The 24,227-nt window shown below is 50.8% G+C and overlaps 9 protein-coding genes across 9 annotated transcripts; 2 read left to right on the top strand and 7 right to left on the bottom strand.

The window, feature by feature from the left end:
- Positions 1-4,343: 4,343 nt before the first annotated feature.
- Positions 4,344-4,820, bottom strand: PpBr36_10030 (uncharacterized protein; the record flags this gene model as incomplete). Its single annotated transcript, XM_029897145.1, has 1 exon — positions 4,344-4,820. One exon carries the CDS (start codon positions 4,818-4,820, stop codon positions 4,344-4,346), a length of 477 nt encoding a protein of 158 aa, XP_029745048.1.
- A 1,640-nt stretch (positions 4,821-6,460) lies between these two features.
- On the bottom strand, positions 6,461-6,709 carry PpBr36_10029 (uncharacterized protein; the record flags this gene model as incomplete). Its single annotated transcript, XM_029897144.1, has 1 exon — positions 6,461-6,709. The coding sequence occupies one exon, from the start codon at positions 6,707-6,709 to the stop codon at positions 6,461-6,463; it is 249 nt and encodes an 82-aa protein (XP_029745292.1).
- A 700-nt stretch (positions 6,710-7,409) lies between these two features.
- Positions 7,410-9,073, bottom strand: PpBr36_10028 (uncharacterized protein; the record flags this gene model as incomplete). Its single annotated transcript, XM_029897143.1, has 3 exons — positions 7,410-8,494; positions 8,569-8,811; positions 8,908-9,073. 3 exons carry the CDS (start codon positions 9,071-9,073, stop codon positions 7,410-7,412), a joined length of 1,494 nt encoding a protein of 497 aa, XP_029745213.1.
- Positions 9,074-9,382: 309 nt separating this feature from the next.
- Positions 9,383-9,907, bottom strand: PpBr36_10027 (uncharacterized protein; the record flags this gene model as incomplete). The annotated part of the gene is made up of 1 exon (XM_029897142.1): positions 9,383-9,907. One exon carries the CDS (start codon positions 9,905-9,907, stop codon positions 9,383-9,385), a length of 525 nt encoding a protein of 174 aa, XP_029745295.1.
- A 644-nt stretch (positions 9,908-10,551) lies between these two features.
- PpBr36_10026 (uncharacterized protein) lies at positions 10,552-11,584 on the bottom strand (the record flags this gene model as incomplete). Its single annotated transcript, XM_029897141.1, has 2 exons — positions 10,552-11,445; positions 11,507-11,584. The coding sequence occupies 2 exons, from the start codon at positions 11,582-11,584 to the stop codon at positions 10,552-10,554; spliced, it is 972 nt and encodes a 323-aa protein (XP_029745296.1).
- A 1,731-nt stretch (positions 11,585-13,315) lies between these two features.
- Positions 13,316-14,710, bottom strand: PpBr36_10025 (uncharacterized protein; the record flags this gene model as incomplete). Its single annotated transcript, XM_029897140.1, has 1 exon — positions 13,316-14,710. One exon carries the CDS (start codon positions 14,708-14,710, stop codon positions 13,316-13,318), a length of 1,395 nt encoding a protein of 464 aa, XP_029745293.1.
- A 637-nt stretch (positions 14,711-15,347) lies between these two features.
- Positions 15,348-16,041, top strand: PpBr36_10024 (uncharacterized protein; the record flags this gene model as incomplete). The annotated part of the gene is made up of 2 exons (XM_029897139.1): positions 15,348-15,918; positions 15,965-16,041. 2 exons carry the CDS (start codon positions 15,348-15,350, stop codon positions 16,039-16,041), a joined length of 648 nt encoding a protein of 215 aa, XP_029745294.1.
- A 361-nt stretch (positions 16,042-16,402) lies between these two features.
- On the bottom strand, positions 16,403-17,644 carry PpBr36_10023 (uncharacterized protein; the record flags this gene model as incomplete). Its single annotated transcript, XM_029897138.1, has 2 exons — positions 16,403-17,515; positions 17,621-17,644. 2 exons carry the CDS (start codon positions 17,642-17,644, stop codon positions 16,403-16,405), a joined length of 1,137 nt encoding a protein of 378 aa, XP_029745299.1.
- A 1,311-nt stretch (positions 17,645-18,955) lies between these two features.
- PpBr36_10022 (uncharacterized protein) lies at positions 18,956-23,459 on the top strand (the record flags this gene model as incomplete). The annotated part of the gene is made up of 5 exons (XM_029897137.1): positions 18,956-18,964; positions 19,073-19,550; positions 19,648-22,908; positions 23,059-23,191; positions 23,408-23,459. 5 exons carry the CDS (start codon positions 18,956-18,958, stop codon positions 23,457-23,459), a joined length of 3,933 nt encoding a protein of 1,310 aa, XP_029745300.1.
- Positions 23,460-24,227: the final 768 nt, after the last annotated feature.

Genomic DNA, 24,227 nt, shown 5'->3' with positions numbered 1-24,227 from the left:
CGACGAGGTAATACATGACGCACCAGCCGGCAGGGATTTATTTTTGTAATATACGACTAATTTAAGTAGTTAAGTTTACAATGAGCCAAATCAAATATTTTCCATCAATAATAACACAGCGCCTAAATGTTAAACTTTTTGGCAAAAGATTTAACACGCAGGTACAGATTTAAACTTTGCGTAATGATATAATAAACTCTCATTTTTGGAAACGCTTTAAAATTGGAATTTAAAAATGTTTCGCAGTTAAATATAAAAACCTATTATTAAAATATATAAGCTTCCCACGACTCGCGCGCTTTTTGATTGTAAAGGCATGTTTAGCTCTAATTTTATTGTTGTAATATACATTTGAAGGGGTTTTGAACGGGGGGCCGCGGGCGGGATTAAAAAGGTTATTTATTTTAGTAACATCTCTCATTAAACCGTGAAATACCGATGGGTTGCCATTCTAAGAAATTTTTAAAAATAACAATTCGCTGCGAAATTATGTAAAATTCAACAGTGTACCGGGGTATTGAATTTTTCGCCAGGACGTATATTATTTTTGGTATTAAAACTGATGTTATACCTTTTACAAGTACAGTGAGAAAGTTGGTATTAAATTTAGCCAGCGCAATATATCTGCAAAAAAGGTAGAACTGCTAAACAAAGTTATAAAAATAACTGGGGTTATAAACAATGCTGTTACGGCCATATATATATATATATATATATATATATATATATATATATTGGACAACCTCAGTCTATTTGGCACGTTTAAAGAAGATACTATACTAAGGAGAAGAGAGAGAAATTGCAATCCACGACGCGCTGGAGAAACGTGTTTGAATCCCAGGTCGTGGGATCCATTTGTCCGATCCCTGCCGCCGAGGTAAACGAAACGTGTTGGGAGTGTCTAGGAGGGCATGCGGCATTTGCAGTGAACATCTCTCCATGGCGGGCCTGAGTACGAGCGGCTGCCTCCTTAAAAGCCGCATTAGTGTTCGCTGCAAGCCTGCAACTTCCTCGTTGGTTGCCTCGGTGCCCCAAGTCTCTTCACGGACCCAAAAATCTTTTTTTAAATCTGCAGGCGGGTTAGGGCCAAAGTCTCGCGAACAATAAATGTGCGGCCAAAATTGGGTAGTTCTGCGGGAATGCATTCGGCTGGCAATTGGGACTGAAAACGGGAATCTGGGTGCCGGCGACCGGCTGACAGAATGTAGCACAGACGGCTGTATCGCTAGCAAATGGTATCCAATATCCTAACATGCTGCAGTTTTTTGTTAGTATCACATTATACATTGCGGCTACTCCTTAACATGGGTCTGAATAACGGCATATATTACATACGGATGGAACACCGTTGATTTTGTAGGTTGGATTCTTTAACCCTGGGTTTCCGCAGAGTATTTTGCCCGGTATATCCTATTTATATTTATGACAGGATTTTAGCAGTTTTGTTATCAATGTTACGAGCTCAATACAACTTCGCTTAAAAAACTCTGACATAGCCGCGATATTGAGGAAAACGGTGTGATTTTAACAAAACCAAGCCATAGTCGCAAACAACAGTGTAGTCCTTTTTGGCGTTCGGAATGGTCAAGTTGCATTCGAACACTGATATACTCGTGTGTCAATAATTACATTGCTTAACGTTGTATAAATGCAGGGTGATAATTAAAACAGACAATATTAGAATTGGACGTACCCCCAAAGCTCTTACTGCCAGTATCGGCACAAAATTTTGACACTCGGTATGCTTCGAACGGTTTCAAGGATGCTGCCAAATAGCCAGAGGTGAAACCTGCCAGCCTCCTGTAGCAAGTGCAGGTCGAGATTTGTGAAGGGAGCGTAGCCGACCGAGAGACCCCTGCCTTTTTGAAAGCTTCTCTATAGGTTAAGCCTTTGAGGAAGGCGTTGGTGGTATAATCGCAGCCTACGGCGACATTTGCGAGGCATTACTGATAGCGTATTGAGAAGAGATTTGATACATCACTTTGACGTTTATGATTCCATTGTGCAACCTAAGGGTAGCGCGGAAAATAATATCTGGTAACTGGTTCCCTGTTTTCTCGGTAGATAAATAGAACGACAATAACATTTCACCCTGGCACATTTTGCAGTCGGATTGCGAAATTTGCCTAATAAATCTCGAAAATTAATGCAAACAAATAAACACTTATGTTTTGTTTTCAGTTATTTTTATTATGTTTAACAAAATTAATCGTAAATGGGAAACGCGTGGTTACGAATGTGATATGAACTAAACTGGCTAAACATACAAATACCGAAACTGACTTGGATAAAACGTTCTGACTTTATGTTAAAAGATGGATAAGCTAAAACAAATCCTGTCAAAACGTGTGCTATTATGACCTAAAACAGTGTCAAAAAGGTGCGGATATAAAATACCGGTATATTACCAATATAAAGGAAAATTGTGTTTATATCGCGTTCACGGCGACGCGTTTATCAATCATTATATCCTTGGGATATAAATAACGATCAACTTATTACAATTTATACCTCGGGGTACAAAAAACGATTGACCTACATTTTCGTGGCCCTGCGAGCGTAATATTTTGAAATGGAATCGATGTGTACAGCTGGACCTGACACCTTTCGGAGCAAATAATCCAAAATATGAGCGGCGAATAGATGCTGTTGTTTTGTTTATGGGCGCCAGAAGAAATGTTAATTTCCGAGCTTTTAGAAGATGCTTATGGCGTTTGCATAGGGGCATATTCACGCTTTGCTTTCAAAAGACTGCGGAAGATTATCAAAGTTGAAGTATATCATGCATTTTAACTAATGCCCAGAAAGGAGGCCTCTGAAGTCGACTTGCAGAGATGAAGTGCCAAGGTCTACGTATCCTAACGCCCATTTAAGCTCGTCAATCAGTCTCGATCTGTGCGGGTGAGAAACGAGACATGATGAAGATGCATGGTGCCACCGGCTTATCCGTAACCGCGGAGCCTTCCGGTATACGTTTCCCGAAGGTTTGGTTGGCTTGGAAGATCCTCTCATGCGTTATAAGTTGGCCGTGTCGGAGGCCCCTGATGTAGCGGGTACCCAGTGCCTTTCTTCCTAGCCTCTCAGTTGGGTCGACTTGACATAGCCGTTGCTGCATTGTCTCTTTCATGCGTGAGGCTGATTTGTTCTAGGCCCTTCGTAACCCTGGCCGGGACGGGGAAAGAACCATGTCGGCCTCCCGTAGATAATATCCAGGTATTAGGGAGAAACACAGGCATGCAAAATACAGATTGAGTAAAGATACGAGAGGTATATACTTGTATAGTTTCCGGCTGACTTGCCCTTACGAAAATGACTTAATTTTATCATCACACATATAAGTAGGAAGTTGCACATAATGCCTTAATATCAAATATTAGTCGAATCTAGAGGCCAAATCATGCTTCGAGCAACCATTAAGTGGTAGAACTGCTACTATACATGGGTAGCTTTTGTGCACGAAATCTCATTGTATAATTTTACTGGGAGTGTGCTGTAGTCCTGTTAGGATGAAGCGAAACAGCAAATGTTAAAAAAAGCAAGGCCTTTCAAGACTCAAACTATTTGAGGTGCCCCAAGCAGCTGTGAGTAATTACGGTAAAATTCAAGAATGTCTGGTTTTCCCTGCAGAATTATTGCTACCTTCGAAGCTCGAACACAAAACCAATCGGGACAAGCATCGCCGCCTCTTCTTTCTTCGTTCCCGAACTGCTGGGACCGAGTTCATTCCAGAGGCCTCGTGCAAAGTAAACCTCTTTCTTTCTCTCTCATACGACGACGGGCGCCTAATATTTGCCACGTATGATCTGGGGCAATTACGAAAGCAACAGCAGTATCATCGAACAGACGGTAATGTAAGCATTGGGAAACACGAAAGCGAGCAACGGGCGGGGTCTTCCAGCAGCAGGCTGCGATGGTCATCAACGAACGGCAAATGACAATTGTGACATAACCTAGGACCCTAATAGCGATACAGCTGCCACCTGCAGCGAAGTCTCGGCCCCAAATCACTCCTCCTTTCGACTGTGGCCGACTCTGAGGCTTAGGAGGTTTGGGACGCATTATCGACCGTAGACAGACTACTGCTCTCACTCCACAAAGTCCACATGCCTCGGGTCACATGTCTTGGCTTCCTTGTTTCCAGCATCGATACCTAGAATTCATCACTGGTTGAACGCTATTGAATTACAAAAATAAAAAATTCAAAATAAATATTCTCTGCGATGATTTGAGGAACGTCGCATCAAGCCGCTAGATCTACTAGCTGCGTCCCATGACTGGGCCCCTGGGTAAACCTACCTTTTCACATTTGTTGACTAAGTGACTTGACCATGCGCCAATAGAAATTACTGCCGTCTCCCAAGAGCCCTGATTCCACTCTTCGCATCAGCAGGCACACAATCACCGACATTCCACACCCCGCCACGGACGGCAGCAGGAGGAGAGGGAACACTAGACTTGACCCACCCGCTCGGCGACGGCTGCCGCGTCTTGTTCTCGTCAACCAAAGAATCCTCCTTCTCGCGCGCCCCTTCCTCTGCACTCAACCTCAAGACGTCACGCACAGTCGCAGCCAGGCTTCCCTTTTCGGGCGTCTCGAGTCCCGCGTGCCGATCGGGGATCGGGTCTCGCGGCGGGAAACTCGCGGCCAAGGCGGCGAGGACGCTGTTGCGCGCGTGCTTGTGCGCCATGACGCGGTCCCGGGCCGCGAAGTCGGACTGCAGGAACTGCGCCGCCAGGTCCGGGTCGCGGGCCAGAGATGGATGGAAGGTGAAGGGCGAGTCGGCGGGTTGCAGGTTCTCTGGGAGCCGGGGGGAAGACATGTTTGGTTTTTTCGTGGGTTAGGTGTTTGGTGGTGGGGGCGGGGGGAACTTGTGGCCTTTGATGGATCTGTCTTGGCTCTGCTGGTTAGCAAAGCATCAGCTGGGGGTTAATACTTACCTTGGCGGATTGGGGTGTACAAGTGGGCTTGCGAAGGTTGCACCTTGGATGGTGTCTCGGAGGGTAGATCTTGTGTCATGGGGGCCATTGAAGCGATCTATTTATCTGTTATCATTACGCATTGCTTGGTGTTTGATTCTTTATTCATTTGGAGCATTGTTCTATTGCAGAACAAAGGTTGGACTATTTCGGCTGCTTTTGCGGCTACGTCGACAAAGAAAACTACTCGGCACTCGTTGTCTTCAACAATGACAAAACCTAATCCCTACATGCCATTTATCAGTGATGACATTGTTTCTTAGTCTAGCTAGACTAGTAGCTATACCCGGATCTGCACTTTAGCCGTATGATGATCGGATGTGCTATTCAAAAGCGACGCCCCTGCATGATAAACCGTGTTATTCTGATTGACTAGTTACATGGGAGCATCTCGCCTGGAACCTTGGGCACAAAAAACACCTCACTGCGTCAGCGCCAGGCAAAAGGAAGAGTTATTTTTCCGGAGCAATCTAGAACTAACGGAGTAAATGTCTACCTGTAAAACGGAGCCAGATATTCCACATCCGCAATTATACAGCCAGGTAGCCATTTGGAAATAGGTCTAAACCCCAGGCCCTTGTGTTGATGGGCCTGAGCCTACCAAAACAAGGACGTTTGCAGTATCTACAGCAGACCTCATACGAAAGAGTTCAGGCGGAAATGTATATCATCCGCTTCCCGCAACTGTCTTTGCTGCACATGAGAGACAATGCAAGTCCAAGCCTGCAAACCATCTTGACTGTCAAGTCGACGATCCCACCGCCCAACGACAAAATGTACATCTCAAACCACCTCCCGCTACCTCTCAGACGTTATCTAAGCGCCAGTCTGAGCCGAGCGACATACCCTTTGCGCAGTCCACCCACCCCCCGGACCGACAAACATCAATTTCCGCTTCGCCGTGCCCTCAACCGCCACCTCCGAAGCACCCTCTGACATCCGGGAGGAGGCGATAGCTATTTTTATGTGCTTGTTGGTTCGTACTTCCATGGCTTTGATAGAGATCAATTTGTCTACAGATATATATACATGTACATGACAGCAAGGTGCTTTGGAGATGTGGGTTGCCTAAACATTGGCAGGTATCATTTTCTGTAAAAGGCCAAGGTTTATCCTGTATGGTTCAACATCTGTCATATTTTCTAGTATTACCACAGCCATATCTGATTTGTTATCTATAGATAGATCTGCCAGGGAGACTACATGTTGGAATACACCATAAGGATAGGTGATAAGTCATTCAATCGCACGGTTGAAAATTCATTTCATTATAACTAGGAACCAGCCCAGTCTAAGACTTTAGGAACCATGATTCAAACTCCTTATTGGGAGGCTGCCGGGCATGTAATCGATGTATCTTTTCAGACACCCCGTTCCATGTATGAGCATATCATTTTCACTGCCCGGATGGCAGTCTAGCTATCCTGCCTGTTAGCCTCCCAATAGACTAACTGTGGATAGCCAAAACTCCATTGTATGATTTTCAAGCCATGGTGCCACTGCGAGGATTCGAGAGAAAGCCATCCACGTTGTTGATCAGCCAATCAGCCGCCTCCACATCAATGTCCAGGGACGACGGCGACGGCGACCTCAACCAAAGCCGCCACGATTCCCAGGATAGCCAGCCGCGATGCCAGGTCTGGGACAGGACCGTCTTCCTCTGCTCTCGCACAACGTCAGCCAGGAGCTCGTCGAGGCTGACGTAGTCGGCCGCCACGGTGTAGGTGTACATGGTGTAAGCTCAGGGGAAGCAGAGGGAGGGGGAAACGAACAATTGTACTCACTAGCTTGTCCGGCAACGGCTAACAAACGAGGGATTTGTCTGGTACAATTCAGTGATGGCTTTAGTTGCTGTGGTTTTCCCGCAGGGTTGAGTGTGGATGGGAAAAATGTTGAAACAAGGGTTGTCTCGGGGGGAAATTATCTCGATTTTATCAACGCTAAAGGTCATCAGCTCAAAGGAAGAACAATGAGAGGAAGCATACGCTATACAAAGGTCTTTCATGAAAAACAACCAACCGACTCCAAAGGTGTCATTGCTAGCTTCTTTGTCCACATGTTGCACACAATACAATCTTTCTTATGCGGCATGCCTATCTGGATGCCCTCAAATCTTTTTGACCGGGGAGAGAAAAAATGGAAGAAACAATAACAATCAACATAGACTACCACGCCATCAGTGCTCATAGCGGCCCAGTGCGATAACAATCACAAGCCTGACACTGCTCTCTCTCTCTCCGGGGACGGATTTCAGTGAATATATGACATTTTCACTTGCCATAAACTTTTCCTTTCCGTCACCTTCACCAAAGAAAATTCTCAACTCAAAATAATCAGACAGTTACACCAGCACACACCCGAGCCATCGGCCACCCAAGCACACATGTAAACACAGGCGTGCCTTGAGCTCAGCCTTGAGCAAGTTGAGAGACCTAGTAGCGCGGAAAGGCCCGCTCATGGAGCGCTATCTCGTACGCGCTCCTCTTGGAGTTCAGCTTGCGCGCCATATAGTCCAAGTCGCGGCCGGCCTCGTCGAGCTGCGCGGCCGTCAGTCCCTTGAACTGCTCCAGGTAGCGGGCGCGAAGGCGGTACTCGTCGTAGTCGTAGGCGCGCGGGGGCGATGACGATTGGAAGCGGGTGCTGCTGCCAGCATTGGCGTTGGCGTCTTGTTGGTCGGCGGCGACGTCGTCCTGCCGCTGCCGCATGATTTGAGCGGGCGACCGCAGTTGCATTCCGTTATGGATGGACCGGCCGGCGGCGGTCTCGTGGTCCCTTGTGGGGGACGGCGCGGGGGCGCGTCTCAGCACGTCGTTGAGGCGCGCATGGGCGTCCTCGTCGTCGTAGATTGCGACGCTGGGCTCGACGTCGGTGGGGAGGTTGCTGGCGTGGCTTTCCAAGTCTTCGTCCTCGGAGGCTTCAGACTCGCCGCACGTGGAGCATGCTGCGGAGGAGGAAGCGATCGAGGACGAGGATTCGATATCCCGATCGTCCGCGTCGTTCTGCACAGGTGAAGAAGCAGCATCGTCCTTGTTCTCATCTTCGCTCTCGGTCATATCGTCATCCTCGTATTTGGGTATAGGAGATATCACTCGAAAGGTTGCCACTCTAAGGCGAGAACGCACGTGGATCAAAGGCTGATTCTCATCTTTGTCACTGTCGGTGTCGTCATTTTCGGATGACAAGTCTTTGTCGTCGCTGTCATCTCCCATCGACGAGCGCTCTCTAGTGGGCGTAAATCTGTTGCCGCCAGATTCTACATTGCCTTCTCCACAGGAATCGCCGTCCTCATTTTCAGGCTCGGGCTCCGCGACGTAACCATCAGTCCTGGATTCAGAGAGTGGATATTGCCGAGCAATGCGTTCTCGCACAAGTCTGATATCTTCCTCCCGGTTCTGCTGCTCCTGGCGCAGCACAGCGATGGATGGTGTCTCTGTGGGGTCCCGGCGACTAAGAGCTCCTCGGGCGGGAGCTTCATTCTCGTGCATTGTTCTAGAGCTGCTCTCAATCTTTGGAGCTACTAAGGAGTGGTGAGGGTTAGCTTCATGCTCTTTTTGCGTAGGCTCGACATACGTAGAGATGGATGCCACCAACCGATGCTTGTATCACTGCGATCTCTTCGATTGCGAAGCTTGGCTGTAAGACTCGAAGCCTGCTGCCTGCTTGAAGGCGGGAGCCGATTGTTGGTAGAGTGATAGTGTGGAGAGGATGGCTGAGGCGTGTCATCGTCCCAGTCACATGGAAGACGGCAGCGCCTCATGAATGTGCCGGAGCGCGAAGGAACTGGCGGTGTCGGCTCTGCTTTGACACGAATGTCTTCCTTGTCTTCTTCTTCTTCTAGAGGCCAAAGAGAGGATGTTTTCGGGTCAGATATCGCTCAGTTTGGCGTGCCAAGTTCACATGTTCATCAAAAAGCTAGAATGAATGACTTACTGATACTGATTGGCTGCAGCACTCGACGAGATCCGCCCCAAGTCCTCAGCCTCTTGGTCGTGTCGACTGGTGCCATCTCAAATTCGTCGGCCCTTCGTTTATCAGAGTCCTGAACTTGGCTTCGCGTCCGCCTCCTGCCGTCGCCGGCGGAAGATATCGTAGGCATGACGATCAAGGTTCCTTTATATGTGAGTGTGGTCGAGCAGAATCTTCTCGAGACGGTGCCTGCAAAAATTGTTCTTTGTAGGCAAATTTATGCGTAGGTTGAATAGAAGGGCAAAGAAGTGAAGGAAAGATGGGTAAACAGCAAGGTGATTTGATTTGATGGTGGGGCATGCCGTTTGCAGTCTTATTGTCGCTATCTGATCAGATCATGCTCACTTGTGTCTCAGCAGGCAGTTGAATCTATGGGAAGACAGTCATGCTTTGTCCAGCCAATAAAANNNNAAAACAAAGGGAGACGTCAGAAACTTCATCAAGACCGAGCCTCCTCCGCCTCCCTGATCTCCTTCACTATCTCAGGATAAGTCCCCTCCCACACCATGCCAGTCTCGCCAAAATTCTCCCCGTCCATGAACGCACACTTTCTGTACAGACTGACGCCCTTTACCGACGCAGAGAGGCAAATGAACGGCCTGCCCTCCGCCTTGTTGGCCAGGATGTACTCCATGAGCGCGTGGATGACCGCCTTGCCCAGCCCCTTGCGCTGGTGCTCGGGCAGGATGGCGACGTCGACGATGTGAAAGTACCAGCTGCCGTTGGCGATGACGGCGCCCATGCCGACGATGGTCTCCGACGACGACGCCGACGTGTGGACGATGTGGCACCCGTACCACGTCCCCTTGACCGCCGCCTCGGCCTGTTCGGCCGTGACGGGGATGATGCCCGCTCCGGATCGCAGGTCCCGGTATGTTTGGGCCGACGGGAGACCCGCGCGGATAGTGTAGCCTGCGGGGATGGTCGGGACTGGGGCTAGGGTCTGTGAGGTGCTTTCGGCCATTGTTTTCTTTGTGTTTTGTTTTACGCTTCTGTTGGTTTCTTATTTGCAAGCTCTGCCGTTCTTTGAAACCAGATGATACTGGAAGATGGGATATTTGACAAGAATCCGACGTTGAAGACGCTTCCGGCGATTGCTGTACTGTCGTTGCTCAGGTGGGAGGTTGTGATTACGGTGCCATTGCTGCCGCCGATGTGCGGAGCTTGGTCTTGCTCGACTCAAACCTTCGGCGATTCGGACTTGACACATGTTGTAAGCAGGCAGATCGACCCTCCAATCACGACGAGACAGGGACTGGAGAGAAAATAACCCTGCTTTTGTTTCTGGTCCTTCCTGCTCCTGTCTAATATTTAATAATTTAGTGATATCAGACTATGTGGGAAAAAAAAAAATAATAAATCACTTCATTTTCAAAGTCATGGCGAAGCCGCAGTTTTTGCCTTTTATCGCAAATAAATAACAAAGGCCGGTCCCTAACTTGGACGTATGGCGTGGTATCTTTTTCCCCTCATACCCAGCAGCGGCTGGTACAAGCGAACCCTAACGCCTAATTAAAAAAAGACAAAAAGCACTTCGCAACCTGTCCGTTTCCCAGTTTCCAAAATCTGACGCCATTTAAACAATAACAGTATCGGAACAAGTTGCGTTCAGCACCATTGTTGTTGTTGCTGCTGCTGCTGGACTCTTTGTACACCGGCGGCCCCATTCATCATCAAAATCTCCAGCCCGTCGACCTTACCCCTCAACCCGTGATTCTCACGCGCCAGGGCACGGTTCTTGCGCTCCAGGTGGTTAATGTACTCGGTCGCCTTGCTCAGGATCGTGGCCTTGTTGAGCTTGTGCGCAGGCGTCAGGCCCCCGAGGTCCTCCTCAAACTCCTGAGGCGACAGGGCGCAGCGGCCGTTGCTGCCTTCATCTGGCGAGGCGCTTGCTTCGAGGCGGTGGACCATGACGCGCAGGGCCGGGACCGCATCGCGCAGGGCCGAGATCTTGTCGTTGAGGTTGTTGCGGTAGCGCTTCTCGATCATGTTGTGGGCCGTCTTCTTGGGTGGGAGGTGCTGTGTCGGCCTCGGAGGTGGAGATGCGGAGCTGCGTGGCGACGGCGACGCACTACACGTGCTGCTGCCGCTGGTCGACTTGCGTTTTGTCCCGCGTCTCGTGGAGACGCTGATCTCTGGGCGGGAGGTGTGATGGTTGATTAGGGGTGGGTTTTGGACCCGCGCAAGTTGCGGAGATGGAAATAATGGGCCTGTCATAGTTTCTGGGAACGCCGCCGAGTCGCCAAAGGGGACATTGTCGTCCGGCAGGGCTGAGGCGGCAAGATCCATGGGGTCTATTGAGGGGCTGGCGGACGAGATGGAAGTCAGGATGGGTGAGTCGTCAAAGGACTCAGTTTTGAAGATGTCTGGCGATGAGAGAGACTCGAACGAGTTCCAGTCGTTGTTGTTTTCCAAGGTTGGAGACGCCATCGATCCTGAGTTGAACTCTGTGGGAAAGCAATCCAAAGGGGTGAAAAGTGCCGATGGAGAGTAGTCGTAATCCTGGGCGGTGCATGTTAGTGCATGATCTGCGGGGGTATTGCGTCGTATTCCGCTGACTGACCTGTTGATCCCGGACCAGGTATGCGGTTGAAAAGGGGTCGAATGGTATTGTTGAACTTTTCATCAATATACCGGACATGTTGAGGTAGTATAGGTGGCGATGGGGGTTCAGATGTATACTAAGGTTAATGAAATGGTGATGGGAGGGTGGTGCTGTTATTGTGTGGAGGATGGGGTTGGTTGGTGGTCATGTAATCAATCCATAGTGATACCAAAAAAAAACAACAACACCGTCCATAATCTTTCCAAAAAGGACGCCATGATATATAGTCAAAATTGTAAAGCATAATCCAAGCTTGGACGCATGCATTTCGGCTGCTGGTCATGGGGGTTGTGACTAATGTGTTCTGGAGGGCTGCGAATCTGCTGGTCTGACGATTCTTTTTCGTACAATCGAATGATGGCCGGGCTCTGGCGGGCGCATCAAGGACCCGCATTTTGTTTCCAGTTGACGACTGAGGACGGGAGTGGAGGGGCGGCTCACAGGGGGTTTGACGCGCGGAACCCCATTTTGACGGCCGGTTCCGTCTGCCGAATACCTGTAATTGGCGACTTGCCTGCATTTCGTGTGATGGTTATAACGCCGACGCAGTGACGGGCAAAGGAGTTAACTCCCAAACAGTAGAGAGAGGCAGGTTCGTAACAAGGGTTGTTTTTCACTTGACTGTAAGCAAACAGGCGAATTTTTTGATTTTGATTTTGATTTTTCTCATCGTTTGGCTGAGCTGAGCTGGATGCATTTTCTGTTGGCCGAGATAGCTCATCTCGATGCGCCAATTGTTCTGGCAGACGTGGTTCAAGGGAAGCTCCTCTGCCTTCCTGCACTGTGCACTCTATCATCTTTTTTTCAATGCTCAGCAAAATCCTCCCTCCCCGCTCAACCAACTCCCATCCTAAATCTTGGCTTTAGGAGGGGTCTTGCCAATCGCAAAGCGAGTGCAAAGAAGCGAAAAGAATGCTCAGATTCAATTTCCCGGGACACGACGTACGAGGAGTGCCAATATTTGAGTAAGTCCATGCCGACTTTTTGAGAGCCAAATGTCAAAAATGGCCTGATCGAACGAGCCCTGTCGCTTGTGCCCCACCTCCACGCCCATAACACACCACGGCTGGCGCCATTGTTAGCCCCGCTTGTACCCTCATGCATGGTTGCGTGCAGAAAGGAACATGGTTCCGTATCGCGAGTTATTATCGTGGGGATCAGGTTCGGTCTGGAACTATTACGGACTAATTATGATGGAGAAGGAGCTGCATAAAGATACAAAGGTACTTCTTGGTGTGCGACCTTCCTTGCTCAGTGCAGCTGTACAGCCTTGGTTTTTATTCATTTTTATGCATATTTGGCAGGCCTAGACTAGACTTTTGTCTTGACAATCGGCATCCTTTTGGCGAAACTATCTACCCTGAGTTGTCGACTGCCTCTATCTCGGCTGATGCCGTCGGTCGGGCGGATAGGTAAAGCCGGATCAGTCACTGTTTGTGAGCATTTTTAGCACAGCATGATGCAACGGAAAGCATCGGGACGCCTTGGTTTTCACAGCTTCGACAGCACCAAAACCATCATCAGATTACATGTAGGTGAACTGCCAACTGTCAACCTGGGTCGAATACCAACTCGCCAAGTCGTCACATAGCCACAACTTCCGCCACAGATAAACACAAAAAAAAACAAAAGCCATTCACACCTCTTTGATCTTTACTTCGCATGGGTCAGGTTAAGTCAGCATGTTGAAAGAGAAGTTTTATCGGTCAACTTGGCTGGATTTCTATAAAGATCAAGGTCATATCGTGAGCCGCTGACCCAACTTACTCACCAGTCCTCGCCAAACCTCTCCTTTGCTCGCTTCTCCTGGTCCTTGATTGCCCCAGCCATCTTGTCTACCCACTCCTTGGAAGGCACAAACCTCGGGGGCAGAGTCACAAGCGTCTTGACCAGCGTCTCCTTGGCCCGGTCAAACTGATAGCGTGCCTTGGGCCCTTGGCCCTGTTCCAAGAGCTTCTCGACAAGGTAAAAATTGCCAATAAACTTCTTGACCGCATTGGCCGCTTTGATGTCCTCTTCACTCGTCTGCTTGTCGATTTTTGCCTGCACTTCTTGCAGCCTGCACTGCAGCTCCTTGACATGGCCGGGAAAATTGGCCTCCAGTCTCGTTGGAGATGTACGTCCGAGCTCCAGCAGAATCATAATGGCGCTGACGTACGACTGGTTGGCCTTGGCCAGGTTCTTATCGGGGCCATGCTCAAAGGCTTCGGCCTCGGCAACGTGACGATCGTACCGTCTCTTGTGCGACGATATCGATTTCTCCCACGCCATGTTTTGCCACCCGGCCGCGTTCTCGGCCTGTTTCTGATAGTCCAAGTAGATCAGCCCGCCCAGATGCCGATCGAGCTCCGATAGGCGCATCAGGTCGGACTCGAGCCGCTCGTAGAGCGCAGTGGCTTCGTGCCATGCCTTCCGGTTCCAAGCCGCCTCGGCCATGCGTTGCGTTTTGATATTGGCAGCCAAGAGGCTGTCGAACTCGACCCGGAGCATTTCGTACGGGGACGGCCCCTCTGGCCTGGAATCACCGGTGCGCGAGCTTTTCCTGGACGATGTACGGTGTCGTTGTCCGTCGTCGCAAGGAGCCCCGCTCTTGTGGGCTTGAGACCTGCGATGTCGTCCTTCGGAAGCATCCTCGTCATCAACTACCACGGTGACATGCCGGTATTGGTCTTGGACGGCTTTGTGCACGCCAAACATGTCGTTCCGGCTCTCGGACGAAACACCAGACGGCTGCCGCGACCGCTCCCAGGCGGGCCTCTGGGATGGCGAGTACGAGCCTCGCCGGGTTGTGGTGCTGGATGAGCGCTGCAGAGGCTGGGAGAAGTCAGTTGTGTACGTTGATTGACTTTGCGATGAGCTGCGCGGGCGAGGGGGAGGGGGTTTGTTGGAGCGTTCAGCATACTCCCTGTCAAAGATTTTGTTATTAGAGGTGGGTGGGCATCGACGACTTGAGGGTTCCCGGCAGACTGGCTGCCGTTCGTAGTTGCCGCTAGACCTCCTGCGCGACGAAGTCAACCCTTTGCGATCCGGTTGGTAAGGCGTGTGTTTGGATTCATCAGGTGAGCGGAGAAAGGCGTCCGTGAAACGCCGGCTGAGCTGGTGGTGCCAACGAGATTCTGCGTAGTCGGGACGATCAGATAGTCCTGTGGAGTGGTACGACATGTCTGCTGGTTGTTGAAGAGCAAAGTATATATAGTTAGCTTGAAGGGAAACCTAACTAGAGACTTACCAGGTTGTCTTGATATGATCGTGTTAAGATGGCCAGTGAAGTGGAGTCTCGCTGAATTTCATTCAAGGAGTATCTTTGGAGCGAATATCACAAGTAGTGGCATCAAAACGAATACATAGTGCTTTTATAGATGGAATTTAAACCCCAAAACTGGTTTTTGACCATATTGGGACTTGAAAGACAGAGACTTTGTCCCACGGAACCAATTGTTAGGCCAGAATGAGATAATGAAGTTAACAAAACAGAACAAAGCAATGACCGGCAGTCCTGTCAATCCGGATGACAATGTCTTTTATCACCGCATTACTCGGCTGAGAAAGACAAAGAAAACCATCAAGATCTTGTCATTATTACCTAGAATAGCCACTCCTAGGGAATGTCCACAATCCTATCATTTTATGGTAATTTACCATATAATCCATGGTCCCCGCAACCCAGTTGTTCCAGGTCTCGGGTTTCTATGAGTGATAATACCTGTATGAGATGAAAAAAAAACACCAAGGTAGGTAAGTCACATTCTCTTATACGGTCATCAACTTCGACGCCAAAGGGTACAGCCGCAGACACATAATGTGCCAGTTTTCAATCTCAGAGTACGCCTCTTGTGGCCACATCGTCTTCGAAAGGCCAGAGCCCTGCCTGTTCAAGGGTTCCGAGCTGCTATGTGAGTCCTTCCCCATGAAAGAGAACCGCTACCGGCACCTCTGTCCCAGATGCACCATGTTCCCAATCAGCCGGGCCGACACCATCTTCCCTCCGCAGTCCCACCTCCGGAAGGCCTACTCCCTGCCCACGCTCAGCAACAGCATGTGGAGGCCGTTCAGGCCTCGTTCGCAGACGCCGGTGGACTGGCGCCGCACGCGCATGGTGCAGAAGCTCCTGGTCGACCGCGTCAAGGAGCAGGTGTCCGACAGGGCGAGGAAGGTCGGGGTGGAGCCCGCCGAGATGCCCGTGCCGAGCGCGCTGCTCTGGTGCATCAGGGAGGAGGGTGAGGAGGTGGGCAGTCTGAACTGGGGCGCCGATACGACGGCTGACCGGGCGTCTTGTGCGAGTAGGTCTGACAAGGCTCTGGATTGGTGCTGGATCACAGAGGACTCTGTGGCCAAGGCGGCGGCGGTTGGAATGGACAATGGTGTATGCGGTGAGTGGGGGGCTTGAGAACCTTGACAAGTCCGCGGGACCAAAAGAAACCAAACGGGCGATGACGGCAAAGGGAGCTTCTGTGACCGAGCCTACACCGAGCAAGTACATCTACCATGATTAGGAGGTAGTGCTATGGCGGTGGAAACGCGCCTGTGAAGATAATATCAAGCTATTAGTGCTTATCAACGCGTTTTACAATCTTTACAAAGACTGACAGTATCAAAGGTCCTTCCTAGCGCAAACCCATACCAACACGCATCGCAAATGACAAAGAAGTTCCATTCCAAACAATACCCCTCCACCCTAACGCTTTCTATCTGCCTTGATGTATTTGCTGTGATAAAAATAAGATTAAAAAAATTCCTGTGATAAAAATAAGATTAAAAAAATTCCACCACAATATAGCATGATCGCTTGCACCTTTTAACCCCTGAGTGACGTAACCTTGACAAAAGAAAATCGGCCGTATGGCAAGACTACCATTACTTCTTTCCCTTGCCCTTGCGCTTCGTCGCACCTTTGGATTCCTCTGCCTCGGCCATCTCCCTATCGATCTGCACGATGTCGCTCGAGTCGCCATCACTGTCAGACTTAAACTGGGCGCTCGCTTCGACTTGATCGGCGGCGCCGCTTTCGGAACGGGCGGCCAGGACCTCCTTGACGAGGCGCTTACCCTCGTCCAGCTTGTCTTCACCATTTTCGGCCCTGCAACCCATGCAACGCCACCTGCCAACGTCGGCAAGGGTCTTGATCCCCGGCGGCGCCTGACCATTGACCAGACGGCAATGCGCGCAGATCAGCACGATGCGGTTCTTGGCCGCCATCTCGTCGTCGCCCAGCAGCAGGTCCATGATCCGGTCGTACCAATGTGGCTCGCTGCCCGCGGCGGGTGGCAGGGGAGCATACTGCGCGTTGCCCATCGCCGGCGAGTCGGGCGGCCCTCCTGGCCCGAACGCGTTGGGTGCGAACTCGGCCGAGACGTCTCGGGGAGGAGGGAACTGCGCTGCGCGGGGAGGCTGCGGCGTGCTGGGAGCCGAACTACGCTGGATGTTGGCCGTTGGCGGCGGTGCTATGCCGGTGCGTCCAGGGTTCGCGGAGCCGGGACGCGTGGGCTGTTTGCCGCCCTCGCCTTGTGTGTCGCCGCCATCATCGCCACCGATGGAGCCCTTCTTGCCCCGCGGACGTCTTGGTTCCCCGCCGTACTTCTCGAGAAGTTCCAACGTCGAATCGTACTTGGTTGCTTCCTTGAGCTTCTGAACGGTTTTGGCGCGCTCCTCTTTCTGGCCCTTGAGGCGAGCGCTCAGGCTGTCGATACGATAGTTGAAAAATGACGAGATAGCGGTTCGCGTCACATAGATGAGCACGGGACCGCCGGCCACACCACTCCACTCATATGGGCCCAAGTTCGTCCAACCAACGACGAGCACGAGGACGATAGCATAGATCAGGTAGGCGAAGGACAGGTACAGCGACCATAGAACCTGGACGCGACGGGCGGTCGATCGGGTGCGGTCGAGCTGTGCCTGTGTAGCGTTGATCTTGGCCGACAGTGAGGAGAGCGCCTTTTCGAAGGAGGCGGTTGAGGAGGTATCACCCTGAGAGGAAAAAAAAAAGCGCAGACGAGAAGCAAAGTTAGCGACGCTGACCGACAGGAAACTTCAAAGGGCGGTGACGGGGGCAGTCTCGATTATTTATCGTACCCTCCATGGCCAAAAGGACAGCATTGTAAGCCTCGATGTTGTTGAAGTTTTTGGGCCAAGAGGCGAAGAGTGCGCGCTCGGTCGAAAAAAGACCGGCGGCCTATCCGGGGATCGAGGAAAGGATTGTCCCTGGCTTTCGGGTTGGCTTGATGTTTGACTTTTTTTTTGTTTCTCTTGCGCTTTCTTCTGACTACCTAAGTAGACCAGACGACACGGCGAACCACAGCAGCCCTCTGCTGCATGCGGCGCAACAGCGTTTGTTTGATGTTTGCAGAAGTCTTTAACGGGCCTGCTTTGCAGCAGTTTGCTGAGCTACCTAAACTTAGCTACAGGGCCTGAGCGATCAAAGACAAAGTATGGTGCTGAAGCCAGCTGGCGAAGTGACCTCATCGTCAAAGGTTGCACGTGCGGATTCTACCGTGGCGGGACTCCGAAGCGTGGGGCTACTACGTTAGCGGGAGCTCTAGCCCAATTTAGGTACCTAGCAGTTAGGCATATTAGACATGGGGTACCTGAGTACTTCTACCGACAGTAGCTCTTGAAACCAGCCAGTAGTTTCGTGCAAAGTACTTGTTGGTCCAAAAAAAAAAAAAAAAAAAAAAAAAAAAGAAAAACTTGCTTTTCTTTTCTTGATTGTTGGATCAATCAGATGGAGTCCACGGAGAGGGAATACGCACGCAGCATGCATTTTTTTCTCCAGACAGGTAACTAATAAATACCGTCAAATAAGCGCTGGAAGCCGTGTAGGTATTGTTTATTTCTCTTTCTCGTTGGCAATTGTCAACTAAAACAGACGCGCCATGGTCTTGACGCTATCGATAGGATCGGGCGGGCTTTGATTCCACTGCGCGAGGGTAGGACCCTGCATCAGGTACTTAGCATTGGCCTTGCATCCCGCACAAACTCAAGTCGCTTTTTGGTGGATATGGGGTAGGGCACTCAAGCCAGCTTATCCCTTAGTAGGTACGATCGGCTCTACATGGATCGATCAATGGGGATACGTACCCTTTCTTGGCTACCGAGAAAAAACGGTCCAGCTTTACCAGCGATTTGGCTTTGGCTGTGAGAATAATCTCGGCCACTATTGATGACCTTTGAATTCTTCAATGATACAATATATTACTGCGTGTCTCTGTACAGTATTATAATTCCCCTGGCCTACTTCGGTGGCTTCTCAGCGTAGCGCCCAAATTCCGGTTGCGCACGTTCCGATCCCTGGCGCATCGTGTTGCTAGCTCAAGAGCGCCATCACCCAGCTCATCCATCCCGCAACGTGCCTGGTGCCGCCGTTGCATCTACACTCGGCCTCAACGGCTGCGGCTTCACGAGGCTATCATGTTTGAGGTGAGCTTGTATTCCATTTTTCTGCAGACTCACTCACGTTTACTCTAAGAAATTGGCCAGCATTCCCTGCCTCGTGGCCACAAAAGCTCACCGGGATTCCAACTCTAGCGATTCAAGGGCATCAAGGGCGCCATTGATCGGACGATTGCAGAGGAACAAGCAAAAGCCAAAGCCCTTGCAGAGCAGAGAGAAGCCGCCATTTCAGCCTCGTCCTCTCGCCGCTCAGGCTCCACGTCGCGCAGCCGAAACAACGAGTCCCCAGCACCACGACCGCGAACCACCAGGAGGACCAGCCAGCTCAACACCGCCACGACGCGGAGTACAGATACCGACTCCCCTGATTTCGACGCCGCATTCACCATCGACGACGAAGAAGAAACCAGGAGCTCTGCGGGAGACAATTCATCACAGGTTGACACTTCGCGCCAGGAACCCAGCGGGGGTGGTGGTGCTGCGCATAAAAATCCCAAGATGGATGGGGCCACGACGCCGGAGGGCTCCGAAGGGGCGGGGGCACCTGCTACCCTCCCTCAGGAGGTTCGTTCGAAGCTGCGCAAGTTGGAGCGACTGGAGAAAGTTCACGAAGGTATGTGCATGCCATATGCCTTTTTCCGTATCCCTTGGTTCCACTCAATCTCCCTTGCGCGACGGCTACTAATGCCCCGAGTCTTCTCTTCATCCAGAACTTCTCAAGTCGTACAGGGTTGCCCATACCCGGGTCACTGCGATTGAAGCCTTTGAACAGGCGCTTAGAGAAAACACGCCTTGCGAGAATATCAAGGACCCTCAGGTCTTTACTGAGTATCTGAATCAGGTCAAGATGCAAGGTGACATGGTAAAAGAGGAACTTCAGCGCGTATCTTCCGAGAACACCACATTGAAGAAAGAACTGGAAGATACCAAGGGTGAACTTGCGAAGCTCAAAGCCTGCAGCCAGCAACCATCGGAGCAGTCGCCTGCGGACAAGCCATTACCGGAGGTCAAGGGAGAGCCGGGCAAAGAGGCCGTAACCGCGGATTCAAGCGCACAATCGACGACTAACTCAACAAGCATCAAGTCCCCAGTGGTCTCCTCAGTCTTGGGCATCTTTTCTCCCAAATCAAAGTCTACCGAAACCTTCTCCGAGTCGGCTCCAGACAAGGACTCTTCCGAATTCTTTTCATTCGAGGCCGAGAACTCGCAATTTGAGTCCCAGTTAGCAGCCAAGACGGACGAGATCAAGAGGCTGCAAGGTGAACTGGACAGCCTCAAGGCTGAGATGTCAACAAGCAAGGCCAAGTCAGAGGAGACTAGCGATGCAACTGCTAAGATCGAAGCACTTGAGAAGGAGCTCGCTACCACTACCGCTCAAAAGTCACAAGAGATTGAAAAGCTGGAGGCTCGGATCCGATCATTAAAAGAAGAGATATCTAAAATAACTGCGGCCAACTCGGCGAATGAGGAAAAACTTCAAGCCGAGCTCAAGTCACTGAAGGCCGACCTTTCCAAAGTGGAAGCTACCAAAATTGATGAGGCTAAGAAGCTGCAGGAAGAACTCGAGTCGACCAAGACGGAGCTCTCTAATGTAGAAGCCGCCAGAAACGAAGAAAGCAAAACGCTGCAAGAAGAACTCAAATCTACCAAGGCAGAGCTCTCTACCCTGACGGCTTCCAAGTCAGCCGAGATCAAAAAACTGGAAGATAAGGCCAAAGAGACGCAGAAAGAGCTGTCGGCCGCACAGAAGGCAAAGGATGAGCTCGCCAAAAAGTTAGAGGAGGCCAATGCTGACCTCGAGAATACAAAGTTACTCAAGAAGGAGCTCGATAGTCAGAAGGCGGAAGTTGGCAGCTTGACTAAAAAGCTTGGGGAAGCAGAAACACAAGTTCGTGAGTTGACCGAGTTGAGGGACGCGTTGCGCAAAGAACTTGATTCCGCCAAGACAGAGAAGCCCACACCACCATCAGCCAAAATAGAAAAGCCTTCCGCGGAGACCACACCTTCAGCCGTTGCTTCTGAGTCCCCGGCCAATGCATCCTCATCCAAGAAGAAAAATAAGAAGAAAAAGGCCGGAGCAGCCACTACGCCTGCCAGCCAAGCCTCCGCAGACAAGGTTCCTGCAACACCCAAAGCAGCGAGTCCACCAACAACGGAGGATACGGTTCCAGTGGTCAAGTATGACGAGCTCAAAGGGCAAATATCTGCCCTTGAGCAACAGATCATTCAGAAGGATGAATCCATCGAACGTTTGTCGAAGAGAAAGAAGAACGAAGATGATCTTATTGAAGAGGTTGAAAACATGAGGGATAATCTCCTTCACATCGGCCAGGATAATGTCGAGGCAAAGGAGAAGATCAAGGCGCTTGAGGTCGAGAGGGATGAGCTCCAGGCATGTATTTCTGTCTTGGAGCAGGAACTGAACCAGCTCCCGATTCTAGCATCCCTCGATGGTGTAAATTCAAAGGCTCAGAAGCTCAAAGAAACATACGAGCAAATGTTGGCCGAGCATGAAAAGGCCAACGGTAAGCATGATGAGCTCACCAAAGATGCCGAAAAGATACGCCAAGAAGCGGAACAAGCCAAGACACAGGAAGCCGAAGTCCGCAAGATTGTGGAGGCTGTGGAGGCAGAGTTGTCCAAATTCCCCGAGGTGCCCGCGGATAAGGGAACCGTCGAGAAGGTCCAATGGGTCAAGACACAATACCAATCTATCCAGAAAAAGCATGACGAGCTTCAGAAGGCAACGGAGGAGACGGCAGTCTTGCAATCGGAACTGGGGGCGTCTCAGCAGCTCGCTCAAAGCCGATTCAAGGAAATATCAGAGCTCAAAGAGATCCTGCAAAGAGCCCAGCCAGAGCTGAAGAACCTGCGTGCTGAGGCTGCAAAGATACCAACCCTCAAGGAACAGATTGCAGCCAAAGCTGCGGATATTATTGCGCTAGAGAACCGCGAAAAGAACATCAAGACGGAACTTTCGCGGATGAAGCAGGATGTAGCTGCTCGTGATGCGGAGCTCAAGACGCTCCGTGATAAGCTTGCAGCTGAGAACAAGCAAAGATTACAGCTGGAAAACGACAAGCGGACAGCTGGCCGTGACCTGAGAAGGTCTGAAGCGGAGAAAATTGAGCTAAGCGCCAAGGAAGAAAAGGCCACCCGCGAATTGCACAAGATCCAGGATGAGATGGCCAAGGTCCAGCCACGGATCAAAGAGCTCGAGACGGAGCTGCAGAAATTGAGAAAGGAACGGGACGACGTCAAAGAAGAGCTGCAACTCAAGACTTCACAATACGCCAACGCACAGAATCTCCTGGGAAGCATGCGTGATCAGTCTGCCGAACTGGGAACGCAGCTAAAAGAGGCGCAAGCAAGAGCAGAATCAGTCGAGGAAGAGCTTGCGGACTGTCAAAAACTGTTGACTGAGCGCACGCGGGATGCCGAGACGATGCGGAGGCTGCTCAATGAGGCAAACGAGCGCGAGGACGTCAAGATGCGTGATATGCGTGCCCGTCTCGACAAGGCAGAGGAGGAGCGCGACAGGCTCGAGGCCGAATCGGCGACTGTTGCCCGCAAAAAGACTCGCGAGGTGGAGGAACTACGGACCAAGATCAGGGACTTGGAGCGCGACGCTAAAGCTCTGGCGCTCGAAAAGGAAGACCTCGAGACTCGCGAAAAGGACAGACGACGTCGGCTCGAGGAGCTCGAGAAGCTTGAGGCGGAAGCACGAGCCGAGGTTGTTGAGTCGCGTGAGGCAGTCGCGCAGTTGCAGCAGTCGCTCACAGCATCGGAGAAGTCGGTGCAGGATGCGGAGCGGCGCCGCGCAGACCTGCAACGCATGATGGACGACTACAAGATACGATACACCAAAGCCGAGAAGGATCTCAAGGTGGCAAGGAATCAGCTCGCCCAGCCTGCAGCTGCAAGTTCCGGACGGAACTCGGTGGATTCGAGCCGATCGGGTGGCGCAAACGGTATGTATATGCGCGAATTTCTCCCCTCTCTGCATTTCGCAAATGCGCCTATCTGTCTGGGCACTCCACTCTCTGCTTTGGTGGCTGCATTATGATGGTTGACGAGCGCCTTTTGCTGACGGTTCACGGAATTGTTTCCTTTGTCGACAGCAGCTGGATCCAATGCACCGACGCCAGATGTAAACTATATCAAAACCATCATGTTGCAGTTCCTCGAGCAAAAAGACAACAGGCTTCGGGCGGCGCTGGTGCCGGTGCTGGCGCAGCTGCTCAAGTTCGACAAGTAAGTTTGCGATCGGATCGTCTGATAGAGTTCCTACTTGCTGCATCCATCTTGCCCAGGCCACGCCGAGCGATCGGTCCTTATCTTTGTATCATCGGGGGACCATTCGATTGCCATGTATAACCTGCATAGAACGTGCCGCCCACGTTTTCCCCACAATCTTGCCGTATCCGTTCCCATGTAGATCCAGACGCTAACGTATCTACTATCCTTTAGAACCGACGAACAAAAGTGGATGTCTGTTGTCCAGCACATCAGCTACAAGTAATGAGAATCGATTGTATGCTCTATCATGCGGAAGGCACAGGGTCTGTCTGGATGGAGGGAGCTCGTAATCGACAACGCTTGTATGCAACTTGCAAAGGTCCAACACCCACCATGATATAAACGACTTGGTTTAAAGCCCTCCCCGCTATGTACTCTGCACGAAAAGACATGATTGGGCAAGTCACAGTTCTGAATGAATGAATTTCCCAATTGCGAATAATTGGCATCACGAGACTGCTGACGCGGCAACTTCACTGGCTTGCTTCAAGATGTCTTCACTGTGCAATACCGACTTTCTGGCATCCTAGGTGGACCGTTGATCTGTCCTTGACATATTAACAAACTGACTGGCTGATGATAGCCGACAGTGACCTTGAATTCGAAGTTTTTCTTTTTCTTTACCTTGCGACTTTATTGGTATGTACCTCGCAACATTCAGAAGCGTTTGCCCCGATCGAAGAAGGAATTTGAACGGACACAACAGCCTCACCAGGCTATCTGTATTACTGCCCGACTTGTCCAGCAGGCGGTGGTAGTCTTGGCGACATTTCTTTGTCGCTTATTCGAACGTTGAAGGAGAGCGCTCAGATTCCGCGCTCAGTCTCTATCCCAATACCGAAGCTCTGGTTCAGTTGATATTCCAATGCTATGGCTGGTGGCGTTCAGCCCCCCGGCTCAAGTATCCGTGCTTTTCGCCGAGTACGAAGCCCTCTTTTTTGCTTTGTTTGTCCTTCCCCAGTCGTGCCTCAAGCCATTCGGTTTCAGAGAA

Source organism: Pyricularia pennisetigena (assembly GCF_004337985.1).
Source record: "Pyricularia pennisetigena strain Br36 chromosome 7 map unlocalized Pyricularia_pennisetigena_Br36_Scf_7, whole genome shotgun sequence".
Lineage (NCBI taxonomy): Eukaryota > Fungi > Ascomycota > Sordariomycetes > Magnaporthales > Pyriculariaceae > Pyricularia > Pyricularia pennisetigena.
This window is presented reverse-complemented; position numbering and strand designations above follow the sequence as displayed.